Source organism: Clupea harengus, chromosome 10 (assembly GCF_900700415.2).
Source record: "Clupea harengus chromosome 10, Ch_v2.0.2, whole genome shotgun sequence".
NCBI lineage: Eukaryota > Metazoa > Chordata > Actinopteri > Clupeiformes > Clupeidae > Clupea > Clupea harengus.
The window spans coordinates 14,743,913-14,768,121 of NC_045161.1; the positions used below are offsets into that span (position 1 = coordinate 14,743,913).

The window sequence follows — 24,209 nt, forward strand, 5'->3', positions numbered from 1 at the left end:
CACACACACACTCTCTCTCTCTCTCTCTCTCTATCTCTCTCTCTCTCACACACACAGACACAAACGCACACACACACACAAACACACACAAACACACACATTCAGCACAGCAACAGCTGCAGAAATGAAAGTCAAGCCAAGTGCCTGGCTACCAGCTCCCATGGAGAGCTGGTAGGAATACGCTTAAGATGGTGATGACTGACGCTGATTAGACTGGGTGGGGGGGGAAGCAGAGAGAAGCAAATTAAATATCGGAGGGGGTGTTAATCGTTAGCAGCAGCCAGTTTCCTGGAAATGCAATTTACTGAGGTCGCACTGTCAGAAAGTCCGAGGTCTCTAAATTACTGCTGATGAAATCAAATTAATTCTGCTCTCATGGTGTGGAGGGAGTCAGTAAATAGTTTTTGTTATTACTAAGCAGTGTATGCTACTGTTGGAACTATTGGCAAATATGTCATGTTTGCCTACATATTTGGATAAGCATGATGTTTTTGTTGTTGTAGAGGCTGTTTTAGGCTGTTGTTGTTTTAGAGGCTAACCTTTTTTCTTTAATTTTTCCTCTTAGGTTTTGCGATACTTTGATTATGTGTTCACGGGAGTGTTCACCTTTGAAATGATCATCAAGGTGAGTGGTGTGTGTCCAAACATGACTGAGTCATTGAGACAGCTTTGGCTGGGCTGGGCTGTCTCTGTGTGAAGACTATCCATCACTGGCAAACAGGCAATTATGAACCTTCAAAAACTCCTTTCAAAACAAATTACAGTGGCAAAAAATGGCAAATTATATCTGGAGCTACTCTTATATTTTGTGATCTCGCCTCATCGGGGTGTTTTATTGAACTCAATACTCGGTATTGATGCTTTTCATTGAATTGGATACACAAACAAGGTTGGCATTTCACGGCATGGCGTGTTATGTTATGTGTATTTATTCATGCTGAATGTGTGGGTTGATGTTACAGATGATTGATCAAGGTTTGATTCTCCACGATGGCTCCTACTTTCGAGATCTATGGAATATTCTGGACTTCATAGTAGTGATCGGAGCCTTGGTGGCCTTCGCTCTCACGTAAGTCTAGCTGGATTGATAACTCCGAGCCAAGTGGTGTTGTTGTTTATCTCCAATTACTGTGGGTTGGTGGCACCATCTAAAGATGGGGGGGAAAAGGTTACATTAGGAGGAACCTATGACTGTGTCTAGAGGTTAATGTGATTTTGAAAGTGAAAAGATAATTTTGATGGTCCAATGGTCCATCTTTAATGTAACCGTTATACTATTATTCAATGAATGTGTTAGTTAATTGGCCAATTTAAATTCTATTTCTTCTTCTTCTGCTTCTACATCTGTGTATGAAGATACTAGACTAGGGCTGTGACTAGATTCGTCCGTAAGCAACTACGTGCCAGTACAGTGCATCCATCTGAAAGATTTGTGAAGGACAAAAACATTTATTTATATATTATGTATCTCTGCAATCTTTTTCTCCTTTTTTGTGTGGATGCACCCATGGATTGTGTCTCGACGGGGCCACCAGGAATGTGATGGGGTAAAAAACACTTTCCCAGTATTCATTTCCTTTTCCGTCACCAGCCCATTCTCAACCCTCATCATAAAGATACTTTGGTTTTGTTGTTGTTGTTTTTGTTGTTGTTGCTGCTGGTTTGCTTGGACCATACATATACTGGAAAAGCAGAACTGATTCAGCTGAATTGTACTGGACCTTCATGTTTATAGTGCATTCTAAAAATAAGACACTGCTGGCCCTTCAGACTCCTTTCATCTGAATAGTAAGAGTTATATTAGTATTATAGTAAGAGTTCTATCATTAATATTTCTGTCATTGTTTTTGTACAGTGGACGTCTATTGTGAGGGAAGAGGTTCACATGTACACTTTTAAAATTACATTTGAGCTCCACTGAGTGTTGATATCTGGCCTGCTTAGGAATAGTTGTGATGCAGTTGTCCTTCTCACTCCAAACATACTGCGTCAGTGACTAAAAGGATGATATAGATGTAATATTAAATTATCAGCAGGGATACTAAATGCTGTTCTCCAGACATATTGTTGCTTCTATCAGTTGCTTTTCATCATATCCGTCATTATAGTTCTATGTAAATATTCATGTCATCTGTTTTGTAAAAGGGGGAATTCATTTTGTATTGCCTTTCCACAGAAATAATAAGGGAAGGGATATTAAGACCATAAAATCTCTGCGAGTCCTTCGAGTCCTGAGACCTTTGAAAACCATCAAGAGACTCCCTAAACTAAAGGTAACTGGTGATATTACTGTGACAATGTTATAAAGTAATTTTAAATGATATTCAACAATAATTTTGAACAGTAAATTGATTCAAGGCCAGACTGAAGCAAAGTTCTAAGCAAAGATACTTCGATGGCAATGCCATTATGTTAAGAAACATTTGGCAAATGAACTATCACGTTTCGATTTCAGAATTCAGATATGTGTTTTATCCACAGTAGATCTCTGTCGCTTTGCTTAGTCTTTTCTTTGTTAAAAGGAAGTGTCTCTCTCTCTCTCTCTCTCTCTCTCTCCACCCCCTGGAATCATAATGAGACTTTCCAAAATCATTAGAGTGCAAGCAGAGGGATTGATGGAGGAGGGCGAGAAATTAGAGCACCCAACCTTGTAGCGAGTCTGTCACGTTTTCACATTTTTGTGGCTTAACACACATTTCACGTTTCTCCCTGTTTGGAACATCTTTGTGTTCTTGGAGAAGGGCATGAGTCACGAGTAAGAGAAAGGAAAGATCTCTTGCAAAACATCAAATTAAATTGTGAAAACAGTTTTTCATTATTTACTAAGACTAATATGTGTATGGAATTCTGGCTGTCTCAAAGCATCACTGTTTTATCTCCTGCTGGATTCTTTGAACCCCAAAAGAACTATTCACACTATGGTGCTCCTCAGAGAGAGTCATTTGAAGATAAAAGCCAAATGAAGTCTGTTTCGGTAGAGGTCACCGACACATTCATTATGACCTACAGGGACACATGAGGAGCCTCTTGTTTGGTTAAGAGGAAAACTGAAATGAGTTCCATCTACAGCCTCAGGCCATAGACACGTTTTATGCTGTTGTTGGTCTTCCCTTAGTTCTATCTTGAAAGTCTCCTTGAGGAGTGTCTGAGATTATTTCCCTGATAAATTAAAATGGAGAGGCTAGCCTCCTTCACAATGTAATGCACAGGCAATTCCTCTCAGTCTCTGGCCCTTCTTTGTCTGATTAAAAGAGCCATTGATGTTTATGATTGGGTCAGTAAGTACTCATTGGTGTTCTCTCGCTCTTTCTCTTTCTCTCTCTCTCCCTCTCTCTCTCTCTCTCCCTCTCTCTCTCCCCCCTTTACAGGCAGTATTTGACTGTGTGGTCAACTCTCTAAAGAACGTCTTCAACATCCTCATCGTCTACAAGCTCTTCATGTTCATCTTCGCCGTCATCGCTGTGCAGCTTTTCAAAGGGAAGTTTTTCTACTGCACGGACAGCTCCAAAGACACAGAGAAAGACTGCCAGTAGGTATCCATTCGACTGCCTGTGTTAAATTATAAATCTGTCTGGCCTCCCCCATATGTAATGTTGGCAGTCAGGATACAGTGAACCGTTTCTTTCTAGTGCCCTCTCCAAGGGATATTGTTTTTTTAATGCGTGAGGAAGCTCAGTAGCCTTGACCGAGTCAGGGACGATTTAGCTCAGTCCCACGAGTATATCTCTCCCTTTCACACTGAACAGATTTATATTAAGTATAAAGTACAAACGTGCCTACTATGTGTACTATTGTGTCTACTGGTTTTGTTCCACTTGCGTCCTCATCATCAGGTGAGCAGTACCTAATTATGAAGGGTACTCATATGAAGATGATAGCAAATCAAAGATGACCAGGAGTGGTGTCATGTGATGATGTCTCTTTTAGGGGATATTACATCGACTACGAGAAATACAAGAAGGAAGTGAAAAAGAGGGAGTGGAGGAGGCACGACTTTCACTATGACAACGTGGTCTGGGCTCTGCTTACCCTCTTTACGGTCTCCACGGGAGAGGGCTGGCCGCAGTGAGTATTCACATGATCATAAAAATAACATTTATAAGACGAGCTGATGGCTGCTGTAAAATGTGACATAAATGTCATCACTTCATGAATGCCCTGCCTTCCAGCCTGTCATCTCTCATAAGTCACATTAGCTGTTGTTGGAAGAACACGACAGAGGACGGCTGAAAAACCCTTGGTGGTCTTCAGAGCTCAATAAAAGCATAATACAGTAAATGGAAGACAGACACTGAACATGCTAGTTATGAAATTCTAGGGTGGAAACCCATAGTGCGAGGCACAAGTATGTTTACCAATACCAAGGAGGATATTTTGGTTCATATGTGCCATGTCCTAAACAGTTGGAGGAAGCACAATAGTCTGTAAATAGGACACTGGGGATCTTTTTTCTTTCTTTGGTCAACCACCCACAAAGCAAGTTCCTATAATGTCTTACCAAGACATGTAATAGTTATGCTTTTACAGTATGCACTTGATGTCAAGTACAGTTACAGTTACAGTTTAAGTAGGTTTTGAAAAGTGTGCCTAAAACGCAAGGGTGTCCCTGTCTCACCAGTAGGGTGCTCCAGAAAGTTTGCACCTCAGCTGTGTTTTTTAAGATGTTATGTCTAATGTTATCAGAAATGTGTTCCAACAATTGTAACATTCTCCGGTTGTCAGGGTTCTGCAACATTCTGTGGACGTGACCGAGGAGGACCGCGGACCCAGCCGGGGGAACCGTATGGAGATGTCCATCTTCTACGTGGTCTACTTTGTGGTGTTCCCCTTCTTCTTTGTGAACATCTTCGTGGCTTTGATCATCATCACCTTCCAGGAGCAGGGTGACAAGATGATGGAGGAGTGCAGCCTGGAGAAGAACGAGGTGACAGAGCAGACACAGTTTACATGCTAGTACTGTTCACTACTGGTCAGGTCAGGTCTCAGCAAGGGAGAAGGGTATGGTTCTCATCTCAACTAATGACTGTACCAGCTATGTGTGATCATTTACAGCTTTTCGATCAGGAAAATGGAACTAGTTAGTACAGCCATCTGGTATAATTGTTTTCTTTGGAATGAAAACCTCTGTGGTCATACCCCCAGTTCTTTGCAAATTCATGTAAAGACACAGACAAACACACATACAAGCACATGAATACTTACATAGGCCTACATTCACACACACTCACACAGAAAAATACACAAACCTCGTATCACAAACAATACCATGAGCTCCCACACACACACACACACACAATATTCTCTCCACCCACTTGTGTAACATACCCACAACTTTACACAACCTGTGCACTCAGTGAACCCTGGACACAGGCAAAGTTGACAGAAACTCAATCCGTTGCTACTCACACATCCTCTCAGGCATGTAGGGTGGAGGACCAGGGCTTCCCCTCGGATCCATGTTGTTTTCCCTCTGTCATCACTGGTTATGGTGACCCCCCTCTAAAGTCTCCTTTTTGAACTTAACCTCACATTCCACTAGCTCCACAAACATACACTGTCACAGTTTGTGCGTGAGGGCAATGGGTTAATGCTGGAATGTAGCATGTGGTTCAAAACGGCACCACTTGAGTCAAGGACCCTCGCTTTCTCAGCTCAGTTGACAGCGAATGTTGCAAAAGGGGCACAGTCTTCCATGGAAATGTCTAGAACACCTATGCAGACATCACATAAAGATTGCATAGTCTCCCCACCTAAATGCCATTGCCCTCTATCAATATTGACACTCACAGGCTTATTTCAAAAATTCCACTCATATGCAAACCCTTCCAAGAGCCAGCAAAGCCTCTCAGAACCCAGAGTGAATATGTTTGGGTGGTGGGGGGGTTCACTTGTTTTTCCACTCTCACAAAGGATGTAACGTCCCATAGGAAAATCTTTGTTCTCATAGATGGATCTTTGATTGTTCAGGAAACCTAGATGTGACCTAGATGAGAGACAGTTTGAGACATACATGAGATGAGTCATTTTATTCTAAAAATCTACCATAATTGACAAAAATATCTCCTTGCTACCTTTCCCAACAGCTTTGAACAGTCCTCTTGTCTTAGGCTAGTTAAATGCACTTCATGGTGAAAATATGGGCCTCATCCCCAAACACCAAGGTGGTCTTGACAGAGAAACAGACGAGGCAATATTGACATGTCTAAACATTTAGTAAAAATTGAGCATGATTTGTGGCCTGTTGATCTCTCCTTTAAAGCAACACTATGCAATAATTTTACACTTTTTCAGGTATGGTTTTATAGGCAACTAGTTTTGGTACCATCCTCAAAGTCATTGTGATAGCATATGGTCCTGTGAAGGACAGATAAACACCTGTGTCCTTCCCACTAGCCATACAGAATATGCACTATGTAGTTCTGTGTTCCGGACTGCAACACCCTGCAAAAATGGAAGAAAAGTTTCACAGCATGACACTGCCAGCTATACTGCCAAAAGACACCAGTTAGTGTGTTGGCAAGCTTCTGTCAGTGCCAACTGGGCTGTTGGTGGTGTTTGCAAGGTTTCTGCATGCCTTTTAGCTAGTTAGCTTGCTAGTTTTGGAACAGAACTACTTATTGCTGCTACCATGGGATAAATTTGGTCCATATAGAAATCTGAGAAGCAGGAAATGCAGGCCTAAATCTCACATTTAATCTCATTGTTGTCTAAGAGAAACTAAGGAGCTAATAGGGAGATCTCTTTTTAGATTTCCTTTTCTCATGGGCTGAAAGTCAGACTCATTGTGCTTTCTGCCCAAAATGTCAGGATCAAAAGCCACAAGCCAGGGAGAGATACGTCTCCTTTAAAGCTTCCCCTTGACAGTAATACCACTGAGCTCACCTTGTGTCTGTCTTCCTCTTGCTTCTCTTATCTCTCAGAGGGCCTGTATTGACTTTGCCATCGGTGCCAAACCGCTTACCCGCTACATGCCCCAGAACCGTCAGACCTTCCAGTACCGACTGTGGCACTTTGTTGTGTCCCCTTCGTTCGAGTACACAGTGTTGGCCATGATCGCTCTCAACACCATAGTCCTCATGATGAAGGTGAGTCTGTCTCGGATCATTTAAGGTCACCCCTCCATCTTCCCCCATGTGAGCTGAGTCCATTGCCTTTGTTCCCCAGCAGGTGCCCCCCTGTCTCCACAATCACCTCGTTTAACCCCTAGCAAAAACATCGGCCTTCCATTACATCTCAATTCAGAGCCAGTTGAAACAGTTTGGTGTTATATTTATCATGCTGCTCACTATAGACATGTAGTTGTTGGTTGCAAAATCTACAGGTATGTCCAAGATGTCCAGATGTATAGGCCAGGTAGTCCTTGAAAGAGCTCCCAGGGTTTGGAGACTCCAAATCACCTTATCCAAATGAGTGTGACTCACTGGCCATTAGATATTGATCTATAGCCTCTAGTCTTTATTTAACATTCAGGCATTAGCTTACCTCTGTCTACCTAATAGACTGAGCCCTGTTTATGGCTGATGGCGTTTGCTGTATGTGTCTGCTAGCTGTCTGTCTGACAGCTGTTTCCACACCTATGTTAAAGTAAATGTTGCCACCCAGCTTGGCAGCATCAGATGCGCTGGGGGTGCAGTTACATGTCAGATATGCTTGTGTGATGAGGGGATGTTGGCAAGCTGGGGTGTTTCCGTGCATCTGTGGTTAAGATGAGTTCATGGATGTCACTTTAGGTCACAGTAATGCCCCGTGCAGTACACTCACTCTGCTCTCTTTCTTGTCTTTCTGCTCTTGATATCCATCCTGCTTTCTATCCTTTGTCATTGGACTGTATCTCACTCTCTCCTTTCCATATACATCTTTATTTCCCTTTTATTTGTAATATATAAAATATACCCCTTCCTCACCCCCCCTCTCTTTCTCTCTCTTTCCCTATTTGTGTCTGTAGTACTATTCAGCTCCACCGGCATATGATACAGTTTTAAAGCACCTGAACACAGCGTTCACCGTGCTCTTCTCTGTGGAGTGTGTGCTCAAGATCATGGCTTTCGGCTTCCTGGTAAGCACTGGGGAAACCTCTGCAGCAGAACATGTCAATGCAGGGCCTGGGTAAAACCTCTGTGTTGAAATATTCCATGGATATCATTTAATTTATGCTATTCCTTGTGTGATCCTTACATAAGGATCTGTTTGACCATAGCACCTGTTGAGCTTTCAAAACTAATCTTACTTTAGCATTATATTATTTATTATATCACTTATACAGTAACCTTTTTGTTCCGTTGCAGAACTACTTTCGGGACACGTGGAACATATTTGACTTCATTACTGTCCTTGGCAGCATCACTGAAATTGTAGTGGTGGACCTGCAGGTAAAAACAAATGTTCTAAATTCCCCAGTTCGCCTGTAATTTAATGCAGGATATTTCAAAGGCTCTCTTTAAACCCAACTGTCGTGTCGTTGCCTCTTCTGATCTCTTCTCCCTGTCAGTCCGGAGCTGTCAACATGAGCTTCCTGAAGCTCTTCAGAGCAGCTCGGCTGATTAAGTTGCTCAGGCAGGGCTACACCATACGCATCCTCCTCTGGACGTTTGTTCAATCTTTCAAGGTCAGTAGTTCTTTTTGTACAGGCACCCACCATGGTCATTCTTTGCATGTGATAATATACGTATGCACATCCATACATACAAACATACATACATACATACATAAGAGATAGATAGATAGATAGATAGATAGATAGATAGATAGATAGATAGATAGATTGGACTTTAGGTTGGTATCAATGTCAAACATCAAGAAGAAGTAATTTGTCATTATCACGGATATCATTGCCATGTTCATCATCACCAACATCATCATCACCAACATTGACAGTGATTTGACACAAGGCTTCTCTTTCAGGCTCTACCTTATGTGTGTCTGCTCATTGCCATGCTGTTCTTCATATTCGCCATCATTGGAATGCAGGTAAGCAGAGCTGCTTTCAATATATCACATCTTATACAGTATACTTTCCTTTTTAACAGGTGTAGTGCCAAATCCAAATCATACCCGGCAAGAAATGCCTATTCACTAATTTATCTCCAACTTGACACAGGTTTTTGGAAATATAAAGCTGGATGAGAAGACTCACATCAACCAGCATAACAACTTCAAGACGTTCTTCGGCGCTCTGATGCTCCTCTTCAGGTACGATGGGAGACTGATTTCCCCTCTGTGAACCTGCAGAGCAGCTGTCAATCACAACCTGTTTTCATCTTTCCTCAAGCTGTCTTCTGGGGCTTAGAAAACTGTAAGGTTTTCTAAAAGGTTTTCTAAAGTGAAAACAGGCAACTTTGTGCAGTTTTTCCGGAGTATCTTTAGCTATTTTTCATATAACTCTGTTAAACTGTTGTTCTGCACAAGCAGGTTGTGCTGAGAGTGAATCTGACAACTCATAGAAAGATCCAGAGGTGATAAATAAGAAATTAACCTGCTGCTCTACGTCTTAGTTCTCGCTCTAAGCTGTGTTCTGCGTGCAGGAGTGCCACGGGCGAGTCGTGGCAGGAGATCATGCTGTCGTGCCTGGGGGGTCAGGACTGTGAGCAGGACCTGTCCATCTCCACTCCGGCTCTGGCCACCGAGCACAAGGGAGGCTGCGGCACAGACTTCGCCTACTTCTACTTCGTCGCCTTTATCTTCTTCAGCTCATTCCTGGTGAGAGAGAGAGAGAAAGAGAACGAGAGAGAGAGAGAAAGAGAGATGTACCAGTACACACACAAACTATGCAGAATATCACACACATATATATATTCAGACATTTGGTTGCATATACAACACATCTGGATGGATTAGTATTTTTGTTTTATTTTGTCAGTTAACATTCCTAATTAATGATGTTGACAAAAGTGACACAGTTAAGTTAAATAAAGTAAAGTTAAATCATTTCCATCCATGATTTCCTCCATGTGTCGTCCTCTCAGATGCTGAATCTGTTTGTGGCGGTCATCATGGATAACTTTGAGTACCTCACACGAGACTCCTCCATCCTGGGCCCCCATCACCTGGATGAGTTTGTGCGCATCTGGGGCGAGTACGACCGCGCTGCATGGTGAGCAACCGCTACTGTTTATCTCAGCTATACCCAAAAAGCGCAAAGCCATTCCTCCTAAGCTGTTCATCATCAATACAAATTTATAGAGATCTTGCAGTAGGTTTTTGTTGTTGTTGCTGAAAAAGAGAGAAAAAGATGTGTGACAAGAGAAAGAGAAAAGTTCATGTTTTGTATCGGATTACATTGACCCATTGAAATATTGCTGACTTGTAAATGCTACGCAGACATAGTTGGCCACACAGTGCGAACATGACAGTCTCTCACTTGCACTGCACAGCAGTTAGTCTATTGCACTATTGGTAATTATTATTCTATGCTATTGAGTGTGAAAATTCATGAGATTTTGTGAGATCCCTGAGAATTAGCGCCACGTACATAACACATGAGCAATGTTTAAAATCTGTGAGTCTAACAAATAAAACATGACTTGCCGGTATGTTACATCTATAAACCGTTTTTCAATAACAGAAAAATGTTGCCCATTTAAATCTCACTTAATGTTTTGTACCAACTCTACTTAATATTGGTAATGTAAGACCCATTACTACCTGATGTTATAGTATGGTATAGTATAGTATAGTAGTATAGTAGTTATAGTTAAGGTATTTTTTGTCCAAAGCGATGTGTATGGTAATGCAATGATGACTGTGATGTAATGACATTGTATGTAGCTATCAATATCTGTGTACATGGTTTTGAAATAATTTCTGTTCTGTTATTAATCACTTGAATTGAATTTTGAACTGTTTACACAAACAGGGCAGACATCTATTGTATTTTTAACCATCCACGATTTATTGAGTTTGTTTTGTAAAGAGCACAATGTCACGTAACCTATTGTACTAAAATAAGGTAAATGATGTGCATGCAATTTGGTAAATATACTCTTTTGCATGCAAAGGACTTGTTCTCCCCTAAAGAGCTACACAGGGCCAACGTCTGTTCATTCAACCAAAAGCATTTAGTTGATCCAGCTCTAATATGTTTAGCACCCAACTCCTGTCTCTCTAACAGAATGTATTTTGCTTTCCAGTGGAAGGCTCCACTATAAGGAGATGTACAAAGTAGTGCGTGCAATTTCACCCCCTTTGGGCTTTGGAAAGAATTGCCCCTACAGGGTGGCGTGCAAGGTTTGGCTCCCCCTCCCCCACAAAATCCCCTTACTGACCTCCTCCTCACCCCCCCCCCCCCCCCCCCGCCCCCCACCCCACCCCCCCTTCACCAATTCCTCACACACACCCCCCTTCTCTGAGTTCTCCCTCTACCCCCCTTTCCCCTTGTTTGAGTCTGGTTGCCTCTCCACCCTTGGCCTGTTGGAGCTGGTGGGGTAACGCTCTCCTCTCCATCCAGAGAATGACAGTGCAGGGTGCTGCAGGGCAGTGAGACGGCACTTTCAGTGGCATCCACACCAAATGACCGCAATCAAGCAACTGAGGCGTTCACGATTGGCAAATAAACCGAAGGTTACGTATGTAACCACGGTTCTATGAGTTTCGGATGACCGCCAGAGGTGGTGCTTACAGCACTGGATTTCCATCGCACGTACGTGCAGGTCGAGTGTTAATACCAACAAAGTCACCTGTGACCTGGGTGACGTCCTCAATGTGCACCAGCACAAAAGGCCGGCCCACCCAGGAAGCGCCCTCTTGGCAATCTTGTCGTGCAGATTCCGAGTGACTGCCCAGGTCTGGCGGTCATCCGAAACTCATAGAACCATGGTTACATACGTAACCTTCGTTCTATTTCGTTTCTCCTGACCGCCAGAGGCGGTGCTTACAGCACTGGATGACTAATACCAACAAAGTCACGAGGAAATCTTACCTTACTCCCGCTGTAAGGAAGTAGGAAGAACAGCTGCTGCCACTGGGTTATGAGGGACCACGTTAACCCTATAAAACCTTGCAAATGTGCAGGTTGATGCCCATGATGCAGCTGTACAGATATCTGAAAGGGGGACACCTCTTAGGGCCGCCCACGATGTACATACACTCCTAGTTGAGTGACCTCGGACCTGAGGGACCGGGAGGCTACTGCTCCTATAGGCACAAATAATAACGTCCACAATCCAACGTGATAGACGTTGTTTGGATAAGCTGTGCCTTCTCCTCTGTCCTGAATGACAGAGAAACAGTGAATTAGACTGGCGGAATTCCACAGTCATATCAATATAAGCCCTTGGTGCTCTCACTGGGCACCACAGGTAGGTGCTCTGTCCCTGCTCATCCTCCTGTGCTGGGGCTCAAAAGCAGCCAGACTGAGGGGCTGGTTTGTGTAGGATGATGAAACCTCTCTGGAAGAAAGGCCGGATTCGGCCACAAGTTACCCCTGTGCCTCCAGGGTTTCAATATAGGCATTCTTGGCTTGGCCTTCGTTTAGCCGATGCCATGGCCAAGAGAAAAGCGGTCTTTATAGACAGCCATTTCAATCCCACCCACTCAAGAGGTTCAAATGGGGACTGACAGAGTGCATCTAGGACTATAGGCAAGTCCCAAGAGGGCACTGGGCTTCGCTGAAGCGGCCTTAGTCATTGAGCACCCCTAAGGAAGTGGGTCACTAGCACATGGGACCCTGCTGTGCATGGCCGAGATGGCGGCTGCATATACTTTGATGGTGGAGGCCTCCATCAAAACGAGACTGGAGAAGCGGAGTACCACCGGTACAGGACACTGTGTCGGGTCCTGCTTCTGTGCTTGGCACCACTCACAAGGAAAACAAAAACCTCCACCTGTTAGCGTACAGCGCATTGGTGGAGGGTGCCCGGGAGCTGTGGATGGTCTATACAACCACTGGGTCACATGACCCTAACAATAGCTCTGGCCCTTCAGAGGCCAGACCCAAAGCTGCAGACGAGCTGGTGCCAGATTCGACCCCCCCAGCTGTGAGAGGTGGTCCAGCCTCACAGGGAGGCACCACGGCTCCCCGTCTAGTAATCTGTGCAAGATTGGGAACCACACACTTCCCGGCCTTTTGGGGGCTATTAGTAACTCCTTATGATTCCCTCTGAGGATCCTTCCCAGAGTGGGCAGGATCAGTGGTAGTGGGGGGAAGGCGTACAGCAGCTAATTTTGCCACACATGGGCCAGTGCATCCTGGCCCAAGGGGCTTATAGATTCCCTCCGAGAAAACCAGAGGGGACAGTGCGTCGTCGACTGTGAGGCGAAGAGATCCACCCCTGCCTTGCCCTATCTCTGCCAGGTTGCTTCCACCACTTGTGGATGCAGCCTCCATTTCCCAGGAGGTGGGTGCTGCCGGGATAACAAATCCTCGGCCGTGTTTTGAATGCCTGGCAAATGCATTGCCCTGGCAAATGCATTGAGGATACGCCAACAACCACAGCTGTTGGGTCAGCCTCGAGGATTGTCTGGACCTTGTGCTCCCCTGGTGGTCTACCTGGTAGACCACTGATGTGTTGGCTGTTCCTACCAGGACATGCTTTCCTACTCGAAAGAAACTGTTTGAGCGCCAGCAGAACAGCCTGCAGCTCCAATACATTTGTGTTGTTCCTGCTGCCAAGGACTCCAGAGACCTCTGACAGTCCTGCATTGCCATACAGCTCCCCACCCTGCCAGAGAAGCATCGGTGGCCACCACTTCTCTGCGAGAAGGTATGGAGCCCAAGGGGACCCCCTGGGTGAGAGATGTCTCTCCTCTCCACGGGCGTAGCTTTGCAAGGCAACTGGAAGTGACTCTGACCAGCTTGTGCCTGTGACAAGTGAGGTGCAAGCCAAGATCGTTCAGCGGAATTTGAAGAGGCCGCAATTGACAGAAGGCCTAAAGGGACCACCGATGAGGCCGCTGTGAGCATCCCCAGCAGTCTCAGATATGATTTGAGGGCCAGAGCCCTGCCTCTCCTGAAATGACTGATGAGCTTGAGGGTGTTGTTGACCCGTTGTTGAGAGGGGGTAGCAACCATCAGCCGTGAGTCTAGCTGGATGCCACTAAAGGCGATCTGCTGACTGGGCAACCGGGAGCTCTCTTCCTGGTTTATTTTTAGCCCTAGCCTGGTAGCATAGGAGATCAGAAATGCTGATTCTCTGAGGGCCTCTCCCCTCGACTGGGAACTGGGATGAGAGTAACAGGGGCCTCACTGAAGCCCTGGTGGAGAGAACATCCTCCTTGAGGATCTCAAAAGCTGGCGACAGTATTGGAGGGAGCATCTCTGCAGCCGTTGTAGCTAGAGCACTAGCAGGCTGTGCAGCCGGTTGTTGCAGATTTAGAAGCAGAGTCTTTATCTCTGCGAACTCCAAAGTCAAAGTGCCTACCTTCCGGGCAAGCGGATCAATCTTCCTGCGTTTGCCCCCACCAGAGGTTTCCCGGGAATCAGGCCTCCGGCATTTGCATTGCTTAGGAGACATGGCACTGCATCCCCGTGCCGCTCAAGAGGGGCCCGGCAATCAGCCCATGTAATGAACATGTTGCAATATCTATACATAGATTTATTTATCTTTTATAGGAGTGATATCTTACCAGCAGCCTTAGCGAATAACGCTAGGCCCTGCTATACAAGATAGTTACTGTCTAAGAGCGAACACACTCCTCTACACAGTCATCTGAAACCAAATAATGAATGCTGAACAACTGAAATTTGCGGGGTGGAGAACAATCACCCGCTCAAACTAGGCAGTCTATTATGGACCAAGCCTCAATATTAACCACCTGATCACAGCAAGGATCTCTCTTACATTACGTAAGGTAGGCTTCCGTTTAAGAGCGGACACGCTCGTTAACAGTTACCAAAATTAGATGCTTTGGAACTGAAATTGCAGGGCGTAGAACACGCCTTCACCAACCATGTTGGGAAAGTTCACTTTCTACATCAACCAGTTCAGTTCAGTGTTCACACATTTTAAAATGAACTAGTTCAGTTCATAGTATATAATTGAAAATCTCGAACTAAGTTCACCGCTCCCAAAAAAAAATGAACTACCTGTAGTTCTGTTTTTTTTTTTTTTTTTTTTTTTCTCAATATGTCGTGAGCTTAAATTGTCTAAATCTCTATCTGTCTGCAATACCGCTCTCGGCCTCTACGCACTTCGGCGCCTCACTTGACAGCCATAGACAGTAGAAGAAAGCACACACAGCATTGACTGGTTTGGCAATCCTGGATACAGGACTGTAACTGGTGTGTCTTTCGCCTGGAAGTCTCTAGAAATCTGCCTTATTGAACGAAAATTTAAAAAGAGTGAACGTGCAGTTCACAGTATCGTTCATCAGCAGTAGCCTAATACAGTAGGCTACGTTCAGTTCATGTTTACCAAAATTATGAACGAGTTCATGAACTTTCGCTCAATTAATGCGTTCAGGTACAACACTGGTCACCAATCAGTAGGTAAACGCTTCTAGCGTTAACCCAAGTCGACAGGAGTGAAATCCTGTTTGTTTACTTAATTGAATGCTTATGGCGAGAACACCGCTTGCAACTTTATAACAACAACGGTACAAAACCAAACTATGCGAACTTCCAACTTGCTTAACAAGTGGGTTTAATTATCAGTTGTAAGGCGAGAAACACCTATACTGACTATGCCTCTTAACCCATTACTGCCGTATCCGAGCGTGAACACTACAAACGGCACAAATAGTAGAGGAAAACTCTGTTGGATTATCCGCCATTGATTTATGATGCTAATCGCAGTCTTTTGAGGGCGAAAATTCGCAGCTCCAACATACGGTTCTAATTACCACAACGGTACAGAACAATTACTATGCGAGGAACTTCCAACTCGCGCAACAAGTGGGTTTAATTATCAGTTGTAAGGCCAATGTATCTTAAACAATTACCCGAGGGTGAATACTACACACGGCCCAATATTAATACTTACCTTTTCCGCCTGTGAACATACTCACCCAATATGGCCGTAGCCTGCCGGGTAGCGTTTTAACTGACCAATACTGAGGGCACTGCACCCAGAGAATACCGGCGAGAGCACCGTTCGACTGGGTTCATTTCAACCTGTGCCGTAGTGAGCGAGGCCGCTCCGGCCCAGGCTACACCTCAATTAAGAAAACAAACTTCGAGTAACGCAGTTTCTCGGAGGGTGAAATATCCACTGCCCCGACCATGATGGGTAACGAAACTACCCGCGTCTACCTCGAATGAAAATTTGACCTGCTTCCGCGAGAAGATGCAAGAGGGCGCTTCCTGGGTGGGCCGGCCTTTTGTGCTGGTGCACATTGAGGACGTCACCCAGGTCACAGGTGACTTTGTTGGTATTAACACTCGACCTGCACGTACGTGCGATGGAAATCCAGTGCTGTAAACAGGAGAAACGAAATAGAACAACCCCCACGCCTCCACTAGTTCTGGGTGTGCTTCTAAATTACTGTCATTGTGGACTTGTGTGCTCTTCTGGCCTGAGCTGGTGATTGGTGTGTTTTTTTGGCGTGGATGGTTCCACAAAGTGTCCTCCCCCCAACCCAACCCAACCTCACCCTACACCACCACCACACACCTTTTGGGTTTCTCACAGCCACACCTCTCCTCCCCCTTCGCCACCCCACCCCGTTCTTCCAGCCCCCAGAGTGCCACCTATCATCTCTCTGTTCATACCTACAAACAACCAGCTTCTCTCCTCAGCGATTTCTATGACGGCTGCGCATAGAAACACAACAACCTGTTTTTTTTTTTTCATTTTTGAATTTGATCCTTGTTTTTTGCTTTTTCCCCTTCAACCCTTGTTTGTTTTTTGTCTCCCTTTGTATGGGCGTGCATTAAATAATCCTCCTCTCTCTTTTCCCTCTTCCCTTTATCCCTTCTTTTGTCTTTTTTTTCCGGAATGTTTACCTTGTCTTTCCACCTTTTCCGTCCCTTCCTCTCCCCGGCCCCCCTTCTCCTCTTTCTCCTCGTTCTCTTCCTCATCTTCATCGCTCCCCAACTCCTCCTCCTCCTCTCCCAGTGGCCGTATTCATTACAATGACATGTACGAGATGCTGACGCACATGTCTCCACCTCTTGGCCTGGGCAAGAAATGTCCATCCAAAGTTGCTTATAAGGTAGTCTGAGCATACTTGTTTTATTTTATTCTTTTTTTGTATAGTGTCATTCTTAGTCTATGCAGACACAGTAAATGAAACAATGCCGATAGAGTTCACATACCACGCAAGCTTTTGTTGATCAATGGAGTTAGACCGTTTGTTTAACCTGCATCTGGCACAACATGCTGAAAAGGCTTGTGAGAAGATTAGCATAATTCGTAAGCTTTGTTGTCTTTCAGTCGTTAGCTGCTCTTTGTTCTTCCGTGTTTGTTTATTTGTTTTGCTTGCTTGGTTGTTTGATTTTTGTAAAATTCAGCACCGAGATTTTCTCAAAAACATCCATATACTGTAAGTAGTTATGCATACAAGAGGGGAGACCAGCAATGTAAATGTCTTGTTTCCTGTGCTTTCAAACCTGCCCTTCGCTCCCCCTTCCTTAGAACAAATGTAACCCCATTCTCACTGTCTAAACTCTCGTCCAGATGTTAACATGTTTGCTGTGTGTGTAGTGCATTCTCTATGTCAGATCTCTGTGCTGCTTCTGAAATTGACAACGTGTTGGATGTCACATAGCAGCTCAGTAGTGAATATAAGCATTAATATAAGCATGGCATTTTTTCTCCACTTCTTATGGGTCAAAAAAACACAAAACTAAGAAAGCCAGCAACAGCCTCTGCCCCATAACTGTCATGTTTCCAGTCTTCACACATTGAGGCCACATTTGGGCTACTTTTAGATGGCGTTTATTCACCCCTTCCTCTGCATGACCCTGTCTTCTCTTCCCTACCACTTTCTCCTCCTCTGTTCATTATGTACCTCTTTGGTGCATGGCACTAATGCAGGGTTCCTCAAGTCATGGGCCTGAGTGAGGGCCAGCTTCGCATATTTGAAGGATACTTTACTCTGAATGGCGATAGAGATCACAGTGACCTATCAAGTCAATCAAACAATACCAACAAATTCATCTTTAAAAAAGGGTCAAACTGTGACAGGTTTGAGGAATGCTGCTTAACGTTGTCTTAGAGCCTTGCCATAATTGTCTGTATTGCATTCCTTCCATCCATTCACCTGTGGCCTAGTCCTTGATTCTGGTTCTTAAGTTGTCCTAATGCTTATATAACCTCCGATATATAGTGATTGATCATAGATACATAGAACATTTTTATGAGAACACTGAGTTTAACCTATATCAGAAATTAGCTGTCTATCTGACCACAAACATTTCAGGATTTCATGTGGTATATATAAAAGTAGATGTACTTACAGTATATACATATTACTAAAGAGATAGAATTTGAAACATGAAGTTAATAGTAGTGATTATTAACAGTAGTGATAGCTGGCCAGTGCTGGGCTCTTACATGTATGTGTCTCTCTGAACCCCCTCCGGTGGCGCCGCCTCCACGCCTCCACAGAGGCTGGTGCTGATGAACATGCCTGTGGACGAGGAGATGGCCGTTCACTTCACCTCCACGCTCATGGCCCTAATCCGCACCGCCCTCGAGGTCAAGATCGCCCGAGGTCAGACACAACACAACACACAACACTTTCCCCCAGTTCCAGCCATAGCAGTCTGTGATTTAATAACCAGCTCCTTAGTCACATGTAATTACAAGTACCCCAGTGACTTCTTGTCTGATATGCAGGGGGAGAGGACAGGATCCAGATGGACATGGACCTGCAGAAGGAAATCAGTGTTATTTGGCCAAATCTCTCCCAGAAGGCCTTGGACCTGCTGGTGCCTATTCACAAAGGTGAGATCATTGAACAGGCTTGCAGTATGGATAATGTATTCCAGAACATCTCTTGGCTAGATTTCTGCATTTTTGAAGGTTATTCGACATATGGTTGTAAAAGTGATGAATTCGCTGTATTTTAAAATGCTCTTTATAGACCTGAAGAATTTTCAGTTCCAAGAAGACACATCTTGAATATAGAAATATAAAGTTTTAGTGCCTTATGCACAGTCTTTTTGCTGGACAAAGTAAGTTGTTGCAAAACTTCCAACTTATTAGACACAGTTGAATTTGTGTAAGGATTTTTGTAAACAGTTTGTCACCACCAGAAAAGATCTGGTTTTCAACAACTGGAAAACTGAAAACAATATTATGTAGAACGTATTATTATGTACACCTGATTTAGCAGTCTTGCTTGCTATTGCTTGCAGAGCCATTTTAACAGCATCTCACTCTTTTAACACTGTGTTGTTTCAGCCGGGGACATGACTATTGGTAAGATCTATGCAGCCATGATGATAATGGACTACTACAAACAGAGTAAAGCCAAGAAGTTAAGACAGCAGCTGGAAGACCAGGTGCCACTGATGTTAATTCATTTTTCCCCATTACTTCTCTAATTCATATATTTTTCTTATCTTCACTGCACATTGTCCTTGTTCCTCACTCACCCACACTGGCATTTATAGATTATTAGCAAAAGCTGAGATTTGCCATTTTGAAAGATCCTTTAATCCTTTGAGTTTTGAGTATGAGAGATCGGAAATGGATGTATCTGAAGTGCATTCAGCAGGATGCTGTGGTGATGATCTGTCTTAATGCCATGTCCCTCATCTACTGTCTCCCTCATTCCCTGCAGAAACATGCGCCCATGTTCCAGCGCATGGACGCCTCCTCTCTGCCTCAGGACATTCTCAGCAATGCCAAAGCCCTGCCCTTCCTTGCTCACAGCACTGGCTCTGCCCTGTAAGCATAGGGTTTGTGTGTGTGTGTGTGTGTGTGTGTGTGTCCTCACATATTTATGTGTCCCTGTATGTATGTGTGTGTGTGTGAGTCCACAAATGTATGTGTCCCTGTATGTGTGTGTGTGTGTGTGTGTGTGTGTGTGTAGTGTGTAAGTGTGTGTGTGTGTGTGTTTATGTCCCCACATATTTAAATGTATGTATATGTGTGTGTACAGGTGTTAGCGCTAGCAGCAGTGTGTGTTTATATGTGTGTGAGCCTTGCCATTTTGTGACATGTTTGGGTTTAGTCAGGTCCTCTCCTTCACTCCTCTTTCTTCCATGTGGATCAGGGGCGGATTTGCGGCCTTGAGCCCCATGTCTCCCCAGGAGTTGTTCATGCCGCCTGTTCCATGCCATGATGAGGAGGAGGAGGAGGAAGAACCATATCACCACCACTATCATGGCCATCACCTGCACACTATGGTAAGATGAAGGGTGTAGATAGCAGTTCAGTGCATTTGCAAAGTCTCATGGGTTTTAAGACACATTACACTCACCTGAATACAGTTGGCTTTAGGGATCATGGTTTTAAATGGCTCACAATATTCAGATTTGTATACTGAGAAGAAATAAAGATGGATTTTATGTAGATGTAGTCTTTACATGTAAATGTAACCATTTATTTAACCTTGGTCAACACAATCACCACCAGCAGGCTAATGTAGTCATAGTTAACATTCTGCACAAAGGATGCTTGTCGGGTTAAGAGGCGGCTGGCCAAGGTTCTGAGTGGGGGTGGGTTCTCATGTCTGATTTGTCATGGATGATTTGATGGGCAATCACTATGTGTTCCTGTCATCGTCAAGGTCTCGTCCGAAGGGATATGTCAAAGCGTCACCACCAGTGCCCCCCATTACTCAGGCATCACACTCACTGTAAAAAAAGATATGTCACATCCATCAGTCCTGGCCATCTGGGTCCGAACACAAAGCATCCATCTCCCCCACACTTTTACGGCACATGCCGATAGCTCATACTAATCATACAATGGTTGAAGCTGGACTGGGACAAAAACGTTTGGTATGTGACAACTGGTATTTTATTTACTGTTTTAAAAATATTTAGAATTCATCAGACTGTCCAACTCATTATCTATATACCTGGAGGACACAAGATCAAGGTTGCATTGTTATACGTTGTAAGTAGAGGTGTTCACAGATTGTGAAATGAACAAACAATAAACAACTTAAGTAAGCACACCATCTCCAGATTCTAAATTATATACTCTGTGGCATGTTGTAGCTCCTGGTCTAATTGTCTCCTGAGCCGATTATGAAGGACAGTCATGCACACCACATAAACAAATGGTAGTGTGCATGTTTCCACAGAACCTCACCCTTCCCCCCGCCCACATCCTGACAATTACCACCATTCATGTGTCTTTGCCGCTCTTATTCCCCATCCATGCCAGTGGAAGGACACACACAACCACACCCTGCATGTCCTCAATGCATTCACTCCAACTCACCATTCCTCAATGGCATCTTCTCTTTGGATTGGCGTCCCACTGTTCATCTCTATTTGTTTCTGTAGTTGTTCATTTGTTAAGTGTGATCTTTCTTACTTGAGGAGTTTCTAAATTTTTTGTTTGGTTTAAAGTATGTCTTAGATAAGTAGAGTACTGTTTGTTTTTTGGGGGGGAGGGGGCTGCTGAAGAGTATGTCTTAGAGAAGTAGAGTACTGTTTTGCTGAGTATGCATCAGAGAAATGCATGTGTGGAGAGTGATGAGTGTGATGAGTGAGTTGGGGGATCACTTACAGGCTCAGACAAAGCCTGTTAGAGGTATACAGGTCTCTCCCCTTGAAAACTAACAGACACAAAGAGAGGAGTGCGCCAGCTGTCTTTGTGGGATTTATTTTCACTTATTTTTTTTAAATGGCTATTTCTGGCATACCTGTGTTGTGTAAACACAGACTTCTCTCGTTTGTGTCTTCCTGAGTTGTTTATTTTTTCCAATGAGGCAGCTGTGAGATGGGCCTGTCTTTGTGATCAACAGGAGCTCTGTTTGCCTTTCACCATTTAACCTTCATTCCTTTTCTATTGAGTGGCACTCAAACCTATTCTCGGTCCATGAGCTGTATAGTTGTTTGTAATGAGATTCTGTTAATGATTCCCTTTTAATTTGTTTTACAGAAGTGTTAACTTTGTAGGTGTTTTGGTACCTGTACTTGCATGTTATGGTAATTGCAAAGGACCCGTTTCATATTTCATGCTTTTATCAAGGATATTAGTTGATTGACAGGACAGTATGGGTCCACTTTAGAATGAAAGGGCCATTGGGATTGCCTGGGCTGAGTGTGCAGATGATGGTAATCTGAGGCTGAGGTGGATTTTGGAGTGTTTTCATTTAGTGTATTATTTTTGTTTTTCTTTTCCCTTTCTCGGTGTGACATCCCACCTCAACCCCTTGAGTTTTCCCAGAGTTCTCTCCGGCTTCATTCCAAGCTTTGGCCTTCTGTTTCTGCCCGTGGTGTTCCACTCGTGGTATTTTTTTTCCGCTTGTGGCGTTCCACACCTCCTGCTCCTCTTTACCTCTCACCCGCTGCAGTGCCATGACCCCTCTTCGCCCCAAACCCTGACAAAGTACCCACACAGAGCTCTTCCTGTGGACAGGACAGGACCACCCCTGTTATTAATTGACCAAATGGAACAAGCAGCGGTTCAGGCTCCATCTCATGAGGAAAGAACACAGCCCTGAGAACATCGCCCTCTGTTGGTGACAAAGAGTGTCACTACTGCTGCAAACTTCACTACTCTGCCCTGCCTCTTTTTCCGTCTTTCACCCATTGGAAATCTGCTGTGTCTCTCTCTCTTCTCTCCTCTCCTTTCCTCCCTCTCTCTCTCTTCTCTTCTCTCCTCTGACTGCATAGGTGCCGGAGAGCAAAGACTTTAATCCCATCCTTTGCCCCACTAACAGGCAGGGCTCGCCGCTCGAGGTGCCTGGCCGGGCTGGGTCTATCCGGGCCTCCTCAATGCCGCGGCTGGCTATAGAACCACAGGTACAGCGGCTACAAGTTCTCTCCCCGGCAACGCAGGCCTCTATGGGGCAAGCTGGTTGGCTGGCCAGTGCTCATACCGATCCTACAGTGGCTACATGTGGATGTGCTTTTCCCTTTTTTGTTGCTGTGTGGATGGGGCCGTCTCTTTGCAGAGGTGTAACGTTTCTTTGTGAGGAGAGACAGAGAGAAGGAGAGAGAGAGAGAGAGAGAGAGAGTGGTTTGACATGTTGTTTCATTGGGTGTGTTGAAGGACAGCATGAAGGACATGCTGGTTCCCAATGAAGAACTGTTGCAGTGCTTGCTCTCGCTCTGAGCTGGGTCTGGTAGTAAGAGGGCATACTGTAAATGTCCCATGCTTGCTCCCTAATGCCACAATGGACAATCAGTAGACAGCTTGGTTATGGGAGGGTCATAGGAAATGTGTTTAAAAAGGACCATGCTAGTGAGCGACGTGCAGTGTTTTTACTAGTACCTGAGATTGATGTGAATCTTGGAGAATTCTCTGGAGAATCCTGTTTGGAAAACCAGACAAAAACAAGAGCAAAACAAGAGACTTGTTGCTGTTCTGTCATCAATGTGTGTGTTTGTGTATGTGTTTGCTTGTCATGTATGTGTATGTCTATGTAATTTGTCTTTCTTGGTGTATCCCTTGTTGTATTACTTGATGTGTTTTTGGTATTTGTTTTTGGCATTTGTCTCGTGTTTCTCTTTGTCTGCATGGGCCTCTCTGTGCACTGAGTGTTTGTGGATGTATGTACTACGTGTTTACGCGCACGCAAAATAAATATATATTTGTGCACATGTCTATAAATGCTTGTGCCTGTGTGTGTGTGTGTGTGTGTGTGTGTGTGTGACAGGTGTCTACTGAGAGCACTCTCATGAAGCGCTCCTTCTCCACCATCGGTGACCAGTGTGTGAACGACCTGTGGCAGGAGGAGTACTCTCTGGAGAGGATCAGCCCTGACCAGCTGCACAGGCCACGCCAACGCAGCTTCAGAGGTGAGGCCCCTCTTCATTCTTTCCCTTTCACTCGAAGCTCAAATTGTCTTGGGTTGTGTTGTGTTGTGTTGTGGTGTATTAGCTCATGTTATGTTGACTGTATTAGCTTATGTTATGCTTACTGTAAGTCCCTTATTGGCCTTGCTACTTTTCGTTTCTCCAAATGAACTATGTTTGTACAGGTGTCAGGTCTAACCTCAAAGAGCAATTGGACAAGGAGAGGGGACGTTCCAAGGAGCGGCGCCACCTCCTCTCCCCCGACGTGTCCCGATGTAACTCCGAGGAGCGCAGCCAGCACCCATCACAGGAGCGCAAGCAGTCCCGCTCGCCCAGTGAAGGACGGGCACGCTCTCCGCTAAAACAGGTTGGCTAATGAATGAAGCCTGTGATCTTTCTGACAAAA

General features: G+C 44.5%; 1 protein-coding gene across 4 annotated transcripts in view; it reads left to right on the top strand.

Annotated features, from left to right (window-relative positions):
- The window catches only part of LOC105898242 (voltage-dependent R-type calcium channel subunit alpha-1E), a 130,568-nt gene that overhangs the window by 102,153 nt on the left and 4,206 nt on the right, over positions 1 to 24,209 (top strand). For 2 of the 4 annotated variants that reach the window (XM_031575501.2, XM_031575502.2), the window contains 23 exons: positions 566 to 625; positions 963 to 1,069; positions 1,536 to 1,547; positions 2,177 to 2,273; positions 3,369 to 3,529; positions 3,928 to 4,065; positions 4,723 to 4,924; positions 6,921 to 7,085; positions 7,946 to 8,056; positions 8,286 to 8,369; positions 8,489 to 8,605; positions 8,902 to 8,967; positions 9,098 to 9,189; positions 9,522 to 9,696; positions 9,963 to 10,090; positions 11,127 to 11,223; positions 18,483 to 18,588; positions 18,714 to 18,821; positions 19,281 to 19,381; positions 19,663 to 19,769; positions 20,098 to 20,230; positions 23,665 to 23,806; positions 23,989 to 24,170. In XM_031575501.2, the coding sequence (XP_031431361.1) occupies positions 566 to 625; positions 963 to 1,069; positions 1,536 to 1,547; positions 2,177 to 2,273; positions 3,369 to 3,529; positions 3,928 to 4,065; positions 4,723 to 4,924; positions 6,921 to 7,085; positions 7,946 to 8,056; positions 8,286 to 8,369; positions 8,489 to 8,605; positions 8,902 to 8,967; positions 9,098 to 9,189; positions 9,522 to 9,696; positions 9,963 to 10,090; positions 11,127 to 11,223; positions 18,483 to 18,588; positions 18,714 to 18,821; positions 19,281 to 19,381; positions 19,663 to 19,769; positions 20,098 to 20,230; positions 23,665 to 23,806; positions 23,989 to 24,170 (2,691 nt within the window). Of the gene's footprint in view, positions 1 to 565; positions 626 to 962; positions 1,070 to 1,535; positions 1,548 to 2,176; positions 2,274 to 3,368; positions 3,530 to 3,927; positions 4,066 to 4,722; positions 4,925 to 6,920; positions 7,086 to 7,945; positions 8,057 to 8,285; positions 8,370 to 8,488; positions 8,606 to 8,901; positions 8,968 to 9,097; positions 9,190 to 9,521; positions 9,697 to 9,962; positions 10,091 to 11,126; positions 11,224 to 16,988; positions 17,086 to 18,482; positions 18,589 to 18,713; positions 18,822 to 19,280; positions 19,382 to 19,662; positions 19,770 to 20,097; positions 20,231 to 23,664; positions 23,807 to 23,988; positions 24,171 to 24,209 lie in introns of all 4 variants that reach the window. The other 2 variants (XM_031575500.2, XM_042708868.1) reach the window with 1 other exon arrangement.